Source organism: Theropithecus gelada, chromosome 4 (genome assembly GCF_003255815.1).
Source record: "Theropithecus gelada isolate Dixy chromosome 4, Tgel_1.0, whole genome shotgun sequence".
NCBI lineage: Eukaryota > Metazoa > Chordata > Mammalia > Primates > Cercopithecidae > Theropithecus > Theropithecus gelada.
The window spans coordinates 87,732,963-87,747,650 of record NC_037671.1 but is presented as its reverse complement, the minus strand read 5'-3'; the positions used below and the strand labels follow the sequence as shown (position 1 = coordinate 87,747,650).

The 14,688-nt window shown below is 35.3% G+C and overlaps 1 protein-coding gene across 4 annotated transcripts in view; it reads left to right on the top strand.

Annotated features, from left to right (window-relative positions):
• RNGTT (RNA guanylyltransferase and 5'-phosphatase) overlaps positions 1–14,688 on the top strand; it is a 340,094-nt gene that overhangs the window by 121,426 nt on the left and 203,980 nt on the right. For all 4 annotated transcript variants that reach the window (XM_025383641.1, XM_025383640.1, XM_025383643.1 and 1 more), the window contains one exon: positions 2,067–2,231. In XM_025383641.1, the coding sequence (XP_025239426.1) occupies positions 2,067–2,231 (165 nt within the window). The remainder of the gene's footprint in view (positions 1–2,066; positions 2,232–14,688) is intronic.

Sequence of the window (14,688 nt, the reverse complement as noted above, 5' to 3'; positions counted from 1 at the left end):
AAGTACAAATACATGGGGTTTTGCCATGATGGCCAGGCTGGTCACAAACTTCTGGCCTCAAGTGATCTGCCCGCTTTAGCCTCCCAAAGTGCTGGGATTACAGGTGTGAGCCAACTGCACCCAGCCTGTTAGTATACTTGATGGATGGTAAGGCGTGGGACATAGCAAAAACTGAGAATGGATTGTTAAGTAGAGGGCCAGATTACTTGAACGAGGCGTTTTTAGTTCTTGATGTAATAAGGCATTGTTAAAGGGTTTTCATTATAGTAATGATATGAACATACTTTTACTATTTTGAAAGATAACTAGTGGCAGCATGGATAGTGTTTTGAAGGGAGTAAGAACTGAAAACAGGGAGTCAAGCTAGTCAATAATTATTGAGTGTTTCCTGTAGTCTCTTCTCATTGATTCAACACCTATCTGTTGAGAGCTTAACTTTGCCCATAGGCATTGTGGATTTGAGGGTGAACTTGCTTTCAGTCTATTCTTGTTGTTTGATGAATTTATGTATAAAGATAGAAAGCTTCTAGGAGGCAATTTAGACATTTACATATGTTTTAACAGTTGTTAGACTTTTTTTTTTTTTAGAACAAAAAAGAGGACTTGTTTATTCTACTTCAATTTTATAGGTGTCTGAATTCTTTTAATAAATCTAATAAACAAGCCTAACATTTTAGATTTTTCAACCTTGTTGATGATGTTGATTGCATAGAAGAGATGACACATGGACTGTATGGTTATTTACTAGCATTTCCCCAATAAATATCCTTTACAGACAGTTGTATGCCTTTATGTAAAGAGAACGTGTGCTACCTCATACCTCTCACTCACTTTGTCTCACTCCTTATTCTTTGCCAAATATCAAAATTTTCATCCTTCTAAAGTTGAGAAAAAGACATCCCCAAGGTATATTTAATGTTTACTCCTGAAGCAAGTGCTACCACCCCATGTAAACATTAGGTTGAGTAAAGTTAGGTTGGAGAATATACATTGGAGAAGAGGAAAAAGACAGTAAAGGTGGAGGAAAATGTATGTAAGGTGTGTCCAGTTGCAAAGTAAAAAAGAAGAGTAGCTTATGTGCCTTTGAAGCAGTAATTACTAATCTGGATGATTACTGTCAACCAGATAATGTGTTGTAAGTGAGTTTGTGTATGCCATATGGATAGAATGAGACTTACCCTCAATTCATACAAAAGTGTTCATGTTCTTTCTGTTTCACAGTTCAAACCATATATACTTTAAGAACACTCAAGGGAAAGTGTATTTGCGTAAGAGAACTATTTCTTTATAACTGTATAACTTTGAACATATTATGTAAACAACTTCTGTGTTAGCTTCCAGAGTTGAGGGTGTATTTGATATATATATTCTACTTGCTGATATGTATAGCATTAGCACTTTAAACAACAAAAAACATTGTAGGTAACTGTGCTACTTATTTTGGTGTGTTACTCGCTTGTACTTTTCTGAATTCTGTGGATTTTAGTTTTTATACTGTAATAGATTACTGTTAAAGAGTTTTAACTAATTTATATACATAATAAAAAAAGACTAGTGAGTATATATATTTTTTCTATTTTTAAGTGATTCTATACCTATAAATAGTGAGTATATTAATACTCTAATTCAGATGTGAAATTGCTAATTTTTTATTTTTTAAAATTTGGGGGTGGTAGTCTTGCTATGTTGCCCAGGCTAGCATCAAACTCCTGGACTCACGTGATCCTCCCACCTCAGCCTTCCAAAGTACTGGGACTACAACTATGAGCCACCACACCCAGCCTAGGTGTGAAATATTTGGATCAACTTACAGTACAATTGTGCCACTTTCTCATACTGTTTTATACAGTTGTATTTAAAAATAAGTCTCTTTGTGTGTTGAGACAGTTCTATTGTTAGTCAAACTAATTATTAGGGTTGGTATATATGTTTGTGCAGGCTGTGTGCTGGGTAACTCCAGAGGATGCTGTTTACACAGACTATTATGTACATTGTGGCAGCCTTGATAATTATGCTGATAAAATAGTTGTTAGTGTGAAATTTAACTAATTCTTTATTTAATTCAGTCACAGCCCGTTGGAGATTGTGATTTTAATGTTCGTCTGCAGTGTATAGAACGAGAAATTATAAATCCTCGACACGAAAAAATGAAGACTGGGCTTATTGACAAAACACAGGAACCATTTAGTGTCAGAAATAAGCCATTTTTTGACATCTGTACTTCAAGAAAGGTAAAATTTACTTTTTAAAAAATTAGTGCTTATAATGTCTCATAATTCAGCTTACAAGATGAATATGAATGACATTTTGCTGCCCAGTTGTCTTAACTCTGTCAGAAAATACTCGAATTGGGTATAGCACTGTTTTGGCCAAACATGGTACAACTCCTATTCCTAGGCTTTTTCTCTTGAGTAAGATTCTCAATGGTGGCACCTTAAACTAGGTTGTTTCCGTTTTTCTCATAATAGTTTTTGTTTCATGGTCATTGGTCATACTGTGTTTTTTAAGAAGCTATAAACAACATAGAACTGTATTGAATGAAAATCATTAGGCCTGCTCCTACACATCCTGAAGGTACAGTGTTTGGTACATACTCTTATTAAAAATATACATTTATATCTATCTATATACATATATATATAGATATATATATATGTACGCACACACATACATTGAGGGTTTTCTTTTAGTATTTTTGTTGTTTCCACTTAAAATGAATCATATACTAAGGCCAGGTGCGGTGGCTCATACCTGTAATCCTAGCACTTTGGGAGGCTGAGGCAAGCAGATCACAAGGTCGGGAACTCAAGACCAGCCTGGCCAATATGGTGAAACCCCGTCTCTACTAAAAATAGAAAAATTAGCCACGTATGGTGGCACCTGTCTGTAGTCCCAGCTACTCGGGAGGCTGAGGCAGGAGAATCGCTTGAACTCAGAAGGTGGAGGTTGCAGTGAGCCAAGATTGTGCCACTGCACTCCAGACTGGGCGACAGAGCAAGACTCCGTCTCAAAAAAAAAAAAAAGAATCATACTACATATTCCAGGATGTTGCTTCTTTTTGTTTTGTTTTGTTTTTTCACTTAACAGTATGGCTTGGAGATATTTCCATGTCAGTGCATAGAGATTTGCCATGTTATTTGTTAAGTGCTGCATGGTAATGATAGTAAAGATGTACTATACATTATGTTATAATTGATGGGTTTTTAGATTGCTTCTAGTCCTTTGCTATTACCAGCACTGTTTCAGTGAACGTTTTTGTTTCTATGGGTGGATATTTCTTCAGGGTAAGTAGAATTTTTGGTTTAAAGATTATGAGTAATGTTAGTAACTACTGCCAAATTCCTTTCCAAATAAAGCAATTTTGTCTCCAGCTGATGAGACAGCTCATTTTCCCATTGCCAGCATCTTTTTTTTTTTTTTTTTTTTTTTTTTGATCTGTAGGCAAGGCACTGTATTGTAATGGGAAGGTGAGTATGAGTTTTTTTTTTTTTTTTTTTTGAGGCAGGGTCTCACTCTTGCTCAGGCTGGAGTGCAATGGTGCCATCTTGGCTCACCACAGCCTTGACCTGCTGGGGTCAAGTGATCCTCCCACCTCAGCCTACCGAGTAGCTGCAACTACAGGTGCATACTACCATGCCCAGCTAATTTTTTGGTGTTTTTTTAGAGACCAGGTTTCCCTGTTTTGCCCAGGCTGGTCTCGAACTCCTGGGCTCAAGTGATCAGCCTGCCTTAGCCTCCCAAAGTGCTGGGATTACAGGTGTGAGCCACCATCCCTGGCCAAAAAGTTCATTTTTATGTAGTTAAATTTGGCAATATATTTCTTGCATCTTCTGGTTTTCTGTCTTGCTTAGGAAGCCCTTCATCTCTAAAATATTTTTATATTATGTTCTAATATTGCTATGATTTTGTCTGATGATTACATTTAGATGGTCTATTTTTACTCTTTCATTCCTTCAGGGAATTGTCTTCTGTTTGCATAGTCTATTTAGCATCCAGTTTCTTTTATTCACTGTCTCTTCTTCATGCCCTGTGTTCTCACATGAACATACTAATTCTGTTTATGCCTCATCTTCTCCATTTTCCTTTTCATTCTCTTTTTTTTCTTTGTTTTCTTATTATTTTTAGTATCACTAATATGACTACTATTATTACTGGTACTACTGTTACTGCTGCTGCATAGTTTGTTTTCAATGGGATATTTACCAGATCCAGTGTTTAAAAGCAATTGTACCTTGGTATATCTGCTTTTTTAAGACATGACATGTAAAGTGCGTATTGACTATTTCCTGAGACTTTCCTCCATTTCTCATTTGTGCTTTTGGTGAGATTCTTATTTCTTTGTATATAAATTATACAGTGTGTTCTGTTTGCCTGTTATGTGTTAGGATGTCTGATTTATTGAACTCACCTTTTAATTTGTTTTTCTTCTCTGACTTTCTGTTTTCCTTTCTTCCCTGTTTTGTAATTTCTCCGCAGTTTTGAATATTTGTGAGACATTCTTGCTTTTGGTAGTGGTTAACTTTCTTAGCAAACCTGATTGGTGGTTCTAATTCGTAGATATGTTAGTTGGCAGTCATAAAGCTCTGCTGTCCTTATCAGAATATAAATGTATTTTGAGCCTGCATACCACATGGTCCCATGCTTGATTGTATACTGATAAACATTTGAAATGTTTTACAAGTTTTAGAAAGGATAAGGAGGCACATTTGGCATTCACAAGAAGGCCAGCCGGCTATTTCTTAAGAAGCCTGAAGGAATGTTATACCTTTTGTGAAATTTGTCATATTCCAGAATCAGGTTTGTAACTTCACAGATTCAGAAACCTTGGGAGTCATTTGCTCTTTTTTATATTTCTCTATTGTGAGTTGAATTTATAGTTCAGCTTTGATACTGGGTTATGAGAACTTTTACATGAAAATTGCATGTGGCATCCAAGAAGTTGCTGGGATTTTACTTTCAAACCAGTGTTTTATATGCCTGGTTTACGGCATTTGAAAAATTGGTGGCCACGAAGAACCGTGGTCTGTTTATATTCAGCCCAGGGAATAGTACCCAAATAATTTATATTTTTTGGGAGGAGGGTGGTTATGATAGAATTGTGCAAAAATATAGCAACATATGCAATCATGTTTTAAACTCTTCACCTGCTCCTACTCTAGCCCGCTTAGTTTGGTATTAGTCTTTGGATATGACATTAGCTGTAAGTAATCCTAGCACTATTGAGTGGCTATCTTTTTCATTCAACAAATACAGAGTAATCATCCTACTTTTATTACAATTTTATGTAACACCTGCTCGGCATGGGAATTTTGGTTGACCACTGCTACTGTGATCTTCCCAACTGTTCACTGCTTGCCTTTTGTGTCAGTTTTTGCAGCAGGATATTAAGGGGGTACCTACAAGAGCCTGTGTACTAGTGTGCCCTGTCCAATAGGTTGGGTAAAGATAAAGTTAATATTTAACATCTGCTGTGTCCATGGTGGAAATCTATTAACTGGAACTATGTTCTCTTATGAGAATATTTTCTAAATTGTAAATACAGTATAAAAATTGAGCAAAAGCCAAATTGCTTTGGTTTGTGTTCGTTTTTGAAAAATGAGTTTGACAGGTTGTGCTGTCATAATTCAGAGTTCAGCATTTAAGAAAATGTGTTTAGATAGTATAATTTCATTATTCAAATCAGTACTGCCTAGAAATATTTTCTAATGTGTAACATCAGAACTGTTTTTTAGGGATTTGAAGCAATTATGTGGAACAACTTTTTATGTAGTTTTTCACTAGAAAGACAGTGATCTTACTGTGTTTTTCTTTATACTTAGCTTATGTAATTCCTTAAAATCATAGGATATTTCTTTTTTAAAAGCAATTCTAGCTAGGCGTGGTGGTTCACACGTGTAATCCCAGCACTTTGGAAGGCCAAGGCACTTGGATCGCTTGTGCCCAAGAGTTCGAGACCAACCTGGGCAACATGGCAAAACCCTGTCTCTACAAAAAATACAAAAAAATTAGCCGGACATGGTGGCACATGCTTGCAGTTCCAGCTACTCAGGAGGCAGAGGTGGAAAGATTGCTTGAGCCTGGGAGGTTGAGGCTACAGTGAGCCACGATCGCGCCACTGTACTTCAGCCTGGGTGGCAGGGTGGGACCCTGTCTCAAAATAAATAAATAAAGAATAAAAGCAATTCTAATTTTTAGAATTTTAAATAGTCTCCTCTCCTCACTTTCAGTTCTTATTATTGTATTTTGTCCTTAATGTCTCTTACTGAAGTAGTTTTGGTTGTAGAATACCAAAGGAAGACACGTTTTGTAGCAGAATTGGTATAAAATGTAAGATCTTAGTAACACCAGTTATAGGATAATAACTACAATTGAAAGGTTATTGCTGTGGAGATTTTTATCTTTGCTAATGGGATGGTAAAATAGTGATCTTATGAACCTTATAGCATTTTCAGGGAAGTATAGATCATTTATTTTAGGAATGGTAGCTTTTATGAAGTTTTAAACAAAATTTACAACTATAAAACATGCATACTCATTTTGTAGAAAAATAATAGAATTTCATATCTGTGTATCTTTAAAATCTCAAAGATGATTCTGATTTTAGGAATTTATTAATATAGTTCTATAACTCTTTGTTTTGTTTAATTTGATCTGTTAAACACAATGAAGGGATAATTGTTCAGTTTTTAACTTTAATATACAGTCAGAATACAACATCCAAAAGAGTAATAACAAGTTGTTTTTCAAATTGTGATTCTATTTACATTTCCAGTTTGAAGGCCAATTCAAAAAGAATTATTTGAGTAGATTACATATGACTAACAAAACTCTAAAAACATGCAGTAAAAAGTTTCTCTGAAAGCTCTCCATCCATTTATCACCTTGTCAGTAACCATTGCTGTTAGCTTTTAGTGTATCCATCCAGAATTTCTTTATGAATAAATAAATGCATTTATTTATATTCTTACTACCTCCATATAGGGATGATTTTTTTTTCCTTTTTTCGAAACAAAGTCTTGCTCTGTCATCCAGGCTGGAGTGCAGTGGTGCGATCATTGCTCACTGCATCCTTGACCTCCCAGACTGAAACAATCCTCCCAACTCAGCCTCCTGAGTAGCTGGAACTATAGACCTGAACCACCATTCCTAGCTAATTTTTTAATTTTTTGTAGTGATGGGATCTTGCTGTATTAACCAGGCTGGTCTCAAATTCCTGAGCTCCAGCGATCTGCCTGCCTTGGCCTCCCAAAGTGTTGTGATTACAGGCATGAGACACCATGACCAGTATGGTGACTTTTTAATATACTGTTCTATCCTTTTCTTTTTTTCTTTTTCTTTTTTTTAAAAAACTTGACAGTATGTCTTAAGTCTCTTCACTCCAGTATTGGTACACAGAAGTTAGATCATCTTCATTTTTTTTTTAACAGTTGTACAGATTTTCGTTGTATCAGTATACCATAACTTAGCTAACATCATAGTCATAGACATTTGGGTTCTTTTTAGTCTGTTGACATGGTTTTTTTTTTTTTTTTTGCATATAGATATTCAGTTGTTTCTGTACCAATTGAAGAGACTGTCCTTTTCTCATTGAATTCCTTTTGCACGTTTATAAAAAATGAAGTTAGTTGTATATGTCTGGTTCTGTTTCTAGACTGTCTGTTCAGTTCCCTTGATCTATTTGTCTGTCTTTACTCAAGTACCATACTGCTTTGATTATTTTTGGTTGTTGTGAATCTTGAAATCCAATAGTATAAATGTTTTAACTTTGTTGTTCTTTTCTAAGTTGTTTTGGCTATTCTAGACCTTTGCATTTTTATGTGAATTTTATAATTAGCTGTCAATTTCTACAAAAAAGTCTGCTGGGAGTTTGGTTGGAATTGTAATGAAAATATAGGTCAACTTTGGGGAAGAACTAACATAAACAATGCTGAGTTTTCTAGTTCATCAACCTGGCATATATTTTCTTTTATGTAGGTCTTCTTTACTGTCTCTCAGCAATTTTTGTAGTTTTAAGCATGAGATTTTGCTCATCTTTTTTCAGATTTATTTCATACTTTTTGATGTTGTCATAAAAGTCTTTGAAAAATTTCCATTTCTGACTATTAGTAGTATAAAGAAGAAATATACTGACTATTTTCCCCAAAGGAGTATGTTGATTTTTGTATATTGATGTTTTATCTTACAGTCTTGCTAAACTCAATTATTACAGTAATAATTTTTTGTGAATTTCATCAAAATTATTACACAGACAATAATATCAGTGAGAAAGGTGCTACTTTTCCCTTTCCAACTTGGATGCTTTTAATTTTATTCTCCTGCCTTGAATAAAATTCAAGATGTTGAATCATTCTGTCATTCCTGGGATAAACCCTACTTTGTCTTAGTATATTGTTTTAAAATATATTATTTTAATAATAATATTATATTATTGTTCTGCACTGGCTAGAATCTATTGTTTAATGTTGTATGGAAGCAGTGAGAGTGAGCAGCCTTGTCTTCTTCCTCATCTATGGGGAAGCAAAATTTGGTTTTAACTATTAAATAGGATGTTAGCCATAGGACTCTAGGATAAGATGCCTTTTATACACGGTTAGGTTTTAAACTTGAAAGCTGATAATTTTGGCATACTAATCTTATTTATCGAGCTCTCTTACTTCATTTTGTTATTGCTTGTAATAATTTTGCAATTCTTTTTTTAGGTATTCATATTAAGTGTAAATAGTGATATTTTTACTTATTGGATTTTTCATACATTAACTTTTGACTAATTTGATTGTACACAAATACGATTTTAGATTGTGGCAGTAGTTATGTGGATTCTTGTTTCCTTATTTGAGTGGGAATGCTTCTGGTGTTTCTTCAGAGTACGATATGCTGCCTTTAATTCTGAGATCTGTTTTATCAGATGAAACAAGTATGCGTTTGGTTCTATTTCACTCAGTGATTTTATTTTTAACCACGAATGAGTGTTCAGTTTGGTCAAATGGCTTTTCATCTACTATTTTTTTTTTTTCTGTTTAGATCTGTTTATCTCACGAATTATATGAAAATATTTCCTGATGTTGAATCATTCTTTCATTCCTGGAATAAGCCCTACTTTGTCTTAATATATTATTTTAAAAAATGTACTGCCCAGTTTTTTTTCTAGCTTTTAAAAAGGATTTTTGCATTGATGTTTATAAATAATCTTGATATTTTATAAATCTTTGGAAACTTTTTCATCAGTGGTACACTCTGTTATACTGTTTTCATCAGTGTTATAAAAAGAACTTGGTTTAAAAAAATACGTTCTAGAGCTGTTTTTTTGTCGTTGGTGGTGTTGTCGTTGTTGTTGTTTTAAGACAGGGTCTTGCTCTGTTACCCAGGCTGGAGTGCAGTGACACAGTTATAGCTCACTACAGCCTTGAACTCCTGGGCTCAGGTGATCCGCCCGCCTCAGCCTCCCAAGTAGCTGGGACTTCAGGCATGTGCCACCACACTCAGCTAATTTTAGAATATTTTGTGGAGGTAGTGCCTCTCAATATGTTTGACCAGGCTGGTCTTGAACTCTTAGGCTCAAGCAATCCTCCTGCCTTGATTTCCCAAAGTGTTGGGATTACAGGGTGAGCCACTGTGCCCGGCCAGAGCAGTTTTAATAAAAACATTGGAATTATCTGCTTTTTTAGGTTTTTGAGGAATTCCCCTACGGAATTATTTGGATTGTAGTGCTTTGAGTTTGGGTTAATATCTTTTTCACTTCCTATGTGAAAATTGGTACATTTAAATTTTTCTCTCCCTTTGAGTACAATATCCATTTATTAAAATACTTGAAGTTTCTTCTCTCTCTCTTTTTTTTTTGTGTGGGTATTTTTTTGCACTTAATCTTAGCCAAGAAGTTGAGAACTGATTTTTTAAAATGTGATAGCTATTTAATTTTTTCTCCTCCCATGAACTTTTAGTTTAATTTTTTATTTCTGCTCTTTTCCTAAGCCAAGCCTAGTTCTTTTTTATTTTATTTTAGAGATAGGATCTTGTTCTCTCACCCAGTGGAGTACAGTGGCATGATGAAAACTCACTGCAGCCTTGACTTCCTTGTCTGTAGCAATCTTCCCGCCTTAGCCTCCTAAGTAGCTGGGACTACAAGCACGTGTTATCACGCCCGGCTAATTTTTGTATCTTTTGTAGAGATGGGGTTTCACCATGTTCCCCAGGCTGGTCTTGAACTCCCGAGCTCAAGCAGTCTGCCCACCTCGACCTCCCAAAGTGTTGTAATTACAGGCTTGAGCCACCACACCTGGCAAATGTCTGATAATTTCTTTGTCATGTTAGTAAGGGTTTTGTGGTTTTGGTTTATTTTTTAATCTTTCCCAGGATTGTGAGAGTTTTAAAATTTCTAGTGGAAGAGTCTTTATTTTCTGAGTTTATTCTTAATTAAAAAATTTTTATTGTAGTGACATGAGATAATATTATCTGTACTTTTTCTGCAATGTATTATAAGGTGTCATCAATTTTTTATATATATATTTTAATTTTTATTATTTATTTATTTATTTATTTGAGACTGAGTCTTGCTCTGTCGCCCAGGCTGGAGTGCAGTGGCACAATCTCTGCTCACTGCAAGCTCCACCTCTCAGGTTCATGCCATTCTCCTGCCTCAGCCTCCCGAGTAGCTAGGACTACGGGCATCCGCCACCACACCTGGCTAATTTTTTTGTATTTTTAGTAGAGATGGGGTTTCACCATGTTAGCCAGGATAGTCTTGATCTCCTGACCTTGTGATCCGCCCACCTCGGCCTCCCAAAGTGCTGGGATTACAGGCGTGAGCCACCGCACCCAGCCTTTTTAAATTTTTTTGTTTTATTTTTTAAAAATAGAGACAGAGTCTTGCTGTATTGCCCAGGCTGGTCTCAAACTCATGGACTCAAGGAGTTCTTTCACTTCAGTGTCCCAAGTAGCTGAGCTGCAGGCATATGCCACTGTGCCTGGCTAATTATAATACTTTCTAAAACTTTCTGGTACAGATCTATCAGCCTTAAAATTCTGGTAGTTACTGACTTTTTGTCTTATTCTGAAGTTTAATGTTTTTATACGATGTTTTTCATAGGCATTTTAGTAGGTGTTTTGGAAAGTTTGTACCAGATCTGCTAGATAGACAATATTTTAAACTAGAAAGCTCTGCTATTATTTGCTTAGTCTGAGAAGCTGCTTTTTACATTTCATAATTATTTTCCCCTTATTTTCAGGGAATAGGTTATCTGTGTGTATAAGTAGATGGGAAAGACCACTCTAAAATTGCTGCCATTTATGGAGTGATAACATTGTCTGATATATTCTTGTCTAATTGCCTATTTTTCTGGCCAATTGACAAAAATAATAACGCATTCTCTTCTTTGACAAACTTCTCATGTTTACTTTTCCCACTTGTAAAGTTCTATTGCTGTTGAAATAGTATGTTGTCTTTCTTTATTTTCTGCTTGTCCGTGTCTTGGAACTCTGTACATTTCCCTTAGGGGGAGTCAGTTGTGTATAGTTAGGATCTAGTGAAAGAACATGCAAAGAATCACTCTTGAGTGATTTTAGGAAATTGTCTTTGATTAAAAAAAATAAGCAAGTCTCTGTGCCCTTCCCCCCATTTCAAAAGCTAGAATTAAAAATGAAAACAAAAGAACAGATAATCTCTTGAAGTTCCTAGTGGCAAAACTTTTCTCTGCTTGGAGTCATTTTACTTTCTACTGTCTAGTTAGACTAGAAAAATTTTATGCGGAAAATATTTTTAAATAATTTGCTTATTGCTGTTTCAAAAGTAAAATGTTTGCTTTGTAGGATGACAGAGTAGTAAATGTTAAGATCTCCTTCCTAATAATTGTTGAGAGAATTAAATAGACAATTACGAAGGTTATTCTTTTACTACATTTAATTTTTCAAGGACACATCTACTTTTAAAATAATTTTATTAATATTTGTTATTTGCATGCTTTGTTAGGTAGGAATTTAAATTTTATGTTTATGTATTTCATTTGGCATTCAGATTTATTTTCTAGGTACTGCTTTTCTTTTCTTTATTTTCTTATTTATCACTAAATATAAATTTATAAGTTCTTAGGTATTTGTTCAAGACTAGTAGTTCATAAAACCATAAGGCTTGTTATTTTTATATCACTGTTCTATGACTTTATCAGTGTTGTTTGTGTCACAGTAAAAGAAAAAGAACCTTTGAGAGTTTGTTATGGCAACTGTGGTTGAAGAGAAGAAAGAATTTTTGCTTAAACATGAAGATCTATTGTTCACACATAGAGATTTTCAGTGATTCTGCCTAATTTTTAATGAAATTACAGATAAAATGGTGCAACTGCATTTTGGTTTGAAAGCAGATGCAAGATAAAATAAGGATGACCATTCTCATGTTTGCGGTGTTCAGTTTTGCATTATCTAGTCTATTATTATGTCATTCATTATTGATAATTGAATATGGCCTGATGGATCCTTTCAATCTCATTCATATGTCATTTCAGAGGGAAATTTAAGAAAATAATATAATGCATACTAAAGAGAATTCATACTTTCATATGGCGAACCTAAAGATTTATTGTCCCAGATAACTTCTTTTGGAGTAGCAAATCTTATTCTTATTCGCTGACACATGAAGAAATAATTGTATCTCATGCCATATATATTTGAAATATTTCTATGAAAGATTTATAATTGTAACATGGAGAAATTTCTATGTTTGCTCAATATGAGAGCTAAATTGTTTTATAATTAACATTAAAAAATACCTATTTGTAGATTCAGAGGAAAACGATGATTATTATTTATTTATTTTTTTTTTAATTCTTTTTTTTGAGATAAAGTCTCGCTCTGTCGCCCAGGCCAGAGTGCACTGGTGCTATCTTGGCTCACTGCAACTTCTGCCTCCCAGGTTCAAGTGATTCTCCTGCCTCAGCCTCCTGAATAGCTAGATTACAGGTGTGTGCCACCACACTCAGCTAATTTTTGTCTTTTTAGTGGAGTCGGAGTTTCACTATATTGGCCAGACTGGTCTTGAACTCGTGATCTGCCTGCCTTGGCTTCCCAAAGTGCTGGGATTACAGGTGTGAGCCACCATGCTCTGTCAAAAGATGAGTATTGGCCTCCAAAATAATTAAGAGGCAGTTACTTTGTCTAAATCTGATGAATGAATTGTTCTAACTGTGATTGTGAGTTTGCTGCAGGTTAACAAAGGCATAGGATTGACGTAGATCACATGACTGTATTCACATTCAACTCAATGCTTTTTTAAACATTATACTTTAAATTCTGGGATACATGTGCAGAACATGCAGGTTTGTTACATAGGTATACATGTGCCATGGTGGTTTGTTGCACCCATCAACCTGTCATCTACATTAAATATTTCTCCTAATGCTATCCCTCCCCTAGCCCCCCACCCCCGACAGGTGCCTGTGTGTGATGTTCCCCTCCCTGTGTCCATGTGTTCTCATTATTCAACTCCCTCTTATGAGTTGAAGATGCAGTGTTTGGTTTTCTGTACCTGTGCTAGTTTGCTGGGAATGATGGTTTCAGGCTTCATCCATGTCCCTGCAAAGGACATGAACTCATCCCTTTTTATGGCTGCATAGTATTCCATGGTGTATATGTGCCACATTTTCTTTATCCAGTCTATCATTGATGGGCATTTGGATTGGTTCCAAGTCTTTGCTGTTGTGAATAGTGCTGCAATAAACACACGTGTGCATGTGTCTTTTTAGTAGAATGATTTATACTCCTTTGGTTATATACCAGTAATGAGATTGCTGGGTCAAATGGTATTTACGGTTCTAGATCCTTGAGGAATCACCACATTGTCTTCCACAATGGTTGAACTAATTTACACTCCCACCAACAGTGTAAAAGCGTTCCTGTTTCTCCACATTCTCTCTAGCATCTGTTGTTTCCTGACTTTTTAATGATCACCATTGTAACTGGCGTGAGATGGTATCTCATTGTGGTTTTGATTTGCATTTCTTTAATGACCAGTGATGATGAACATTTTTTCATATGTTTCTTGGCTGCATAAATGTCTTCTTTTGAGAAGTGTCTGTTCATATCCTTTGCTCACTTTTTGATGGGGTTTTTCTTGTAAATTTAAGGTCCTTGTGGATTCTGGATATTAGCCCTTTGTCAGATGGATAGATTGCAAAAATTTTCTCCATTCTGTAGGTTTCCTGTTCATTCTGATGATGGTTTCTTTTGCTGTGCACAAGCTCTTAAGTTTAATTAGATCCCACTTGTCAATTTTGGCTTTTATTGCCATTGCTTTTGGTGTTTTAGTCATGAAGTCTTTGCCCAGATCTGTGTCCTGAATGGTGTTGCCTAGGTTTTCTTACGGGGTTTTTATGGGTTTAGGTCTTAGGTTTAAGTCGTTAATTCATCTTGAGTTACTTTTTGTATAAGGAAGGGGTCCAGTTTCAGTTTTCTGCATATGGCTAGCCAGTTTTCCCAACACCATTTGTTAAATAGGGAATCCTTTCCCCATTTCTTGTTTTTGTCAGGTTTGTCAAAGATTAGATGGTTGTAGCTGTGTGGTGCTATTTCTGAGGCCTCTGTTTTGTTCCATTGGTCTGTCTCTCTGTTTTCGTACTAGTACCACGCTGTTTTGGTTACTGTAGCCTTGTAGTATAGTTTTGAAGTCAGGTAGTGTGATGCCTCCAACTTTGTTCTTTTTGCTTA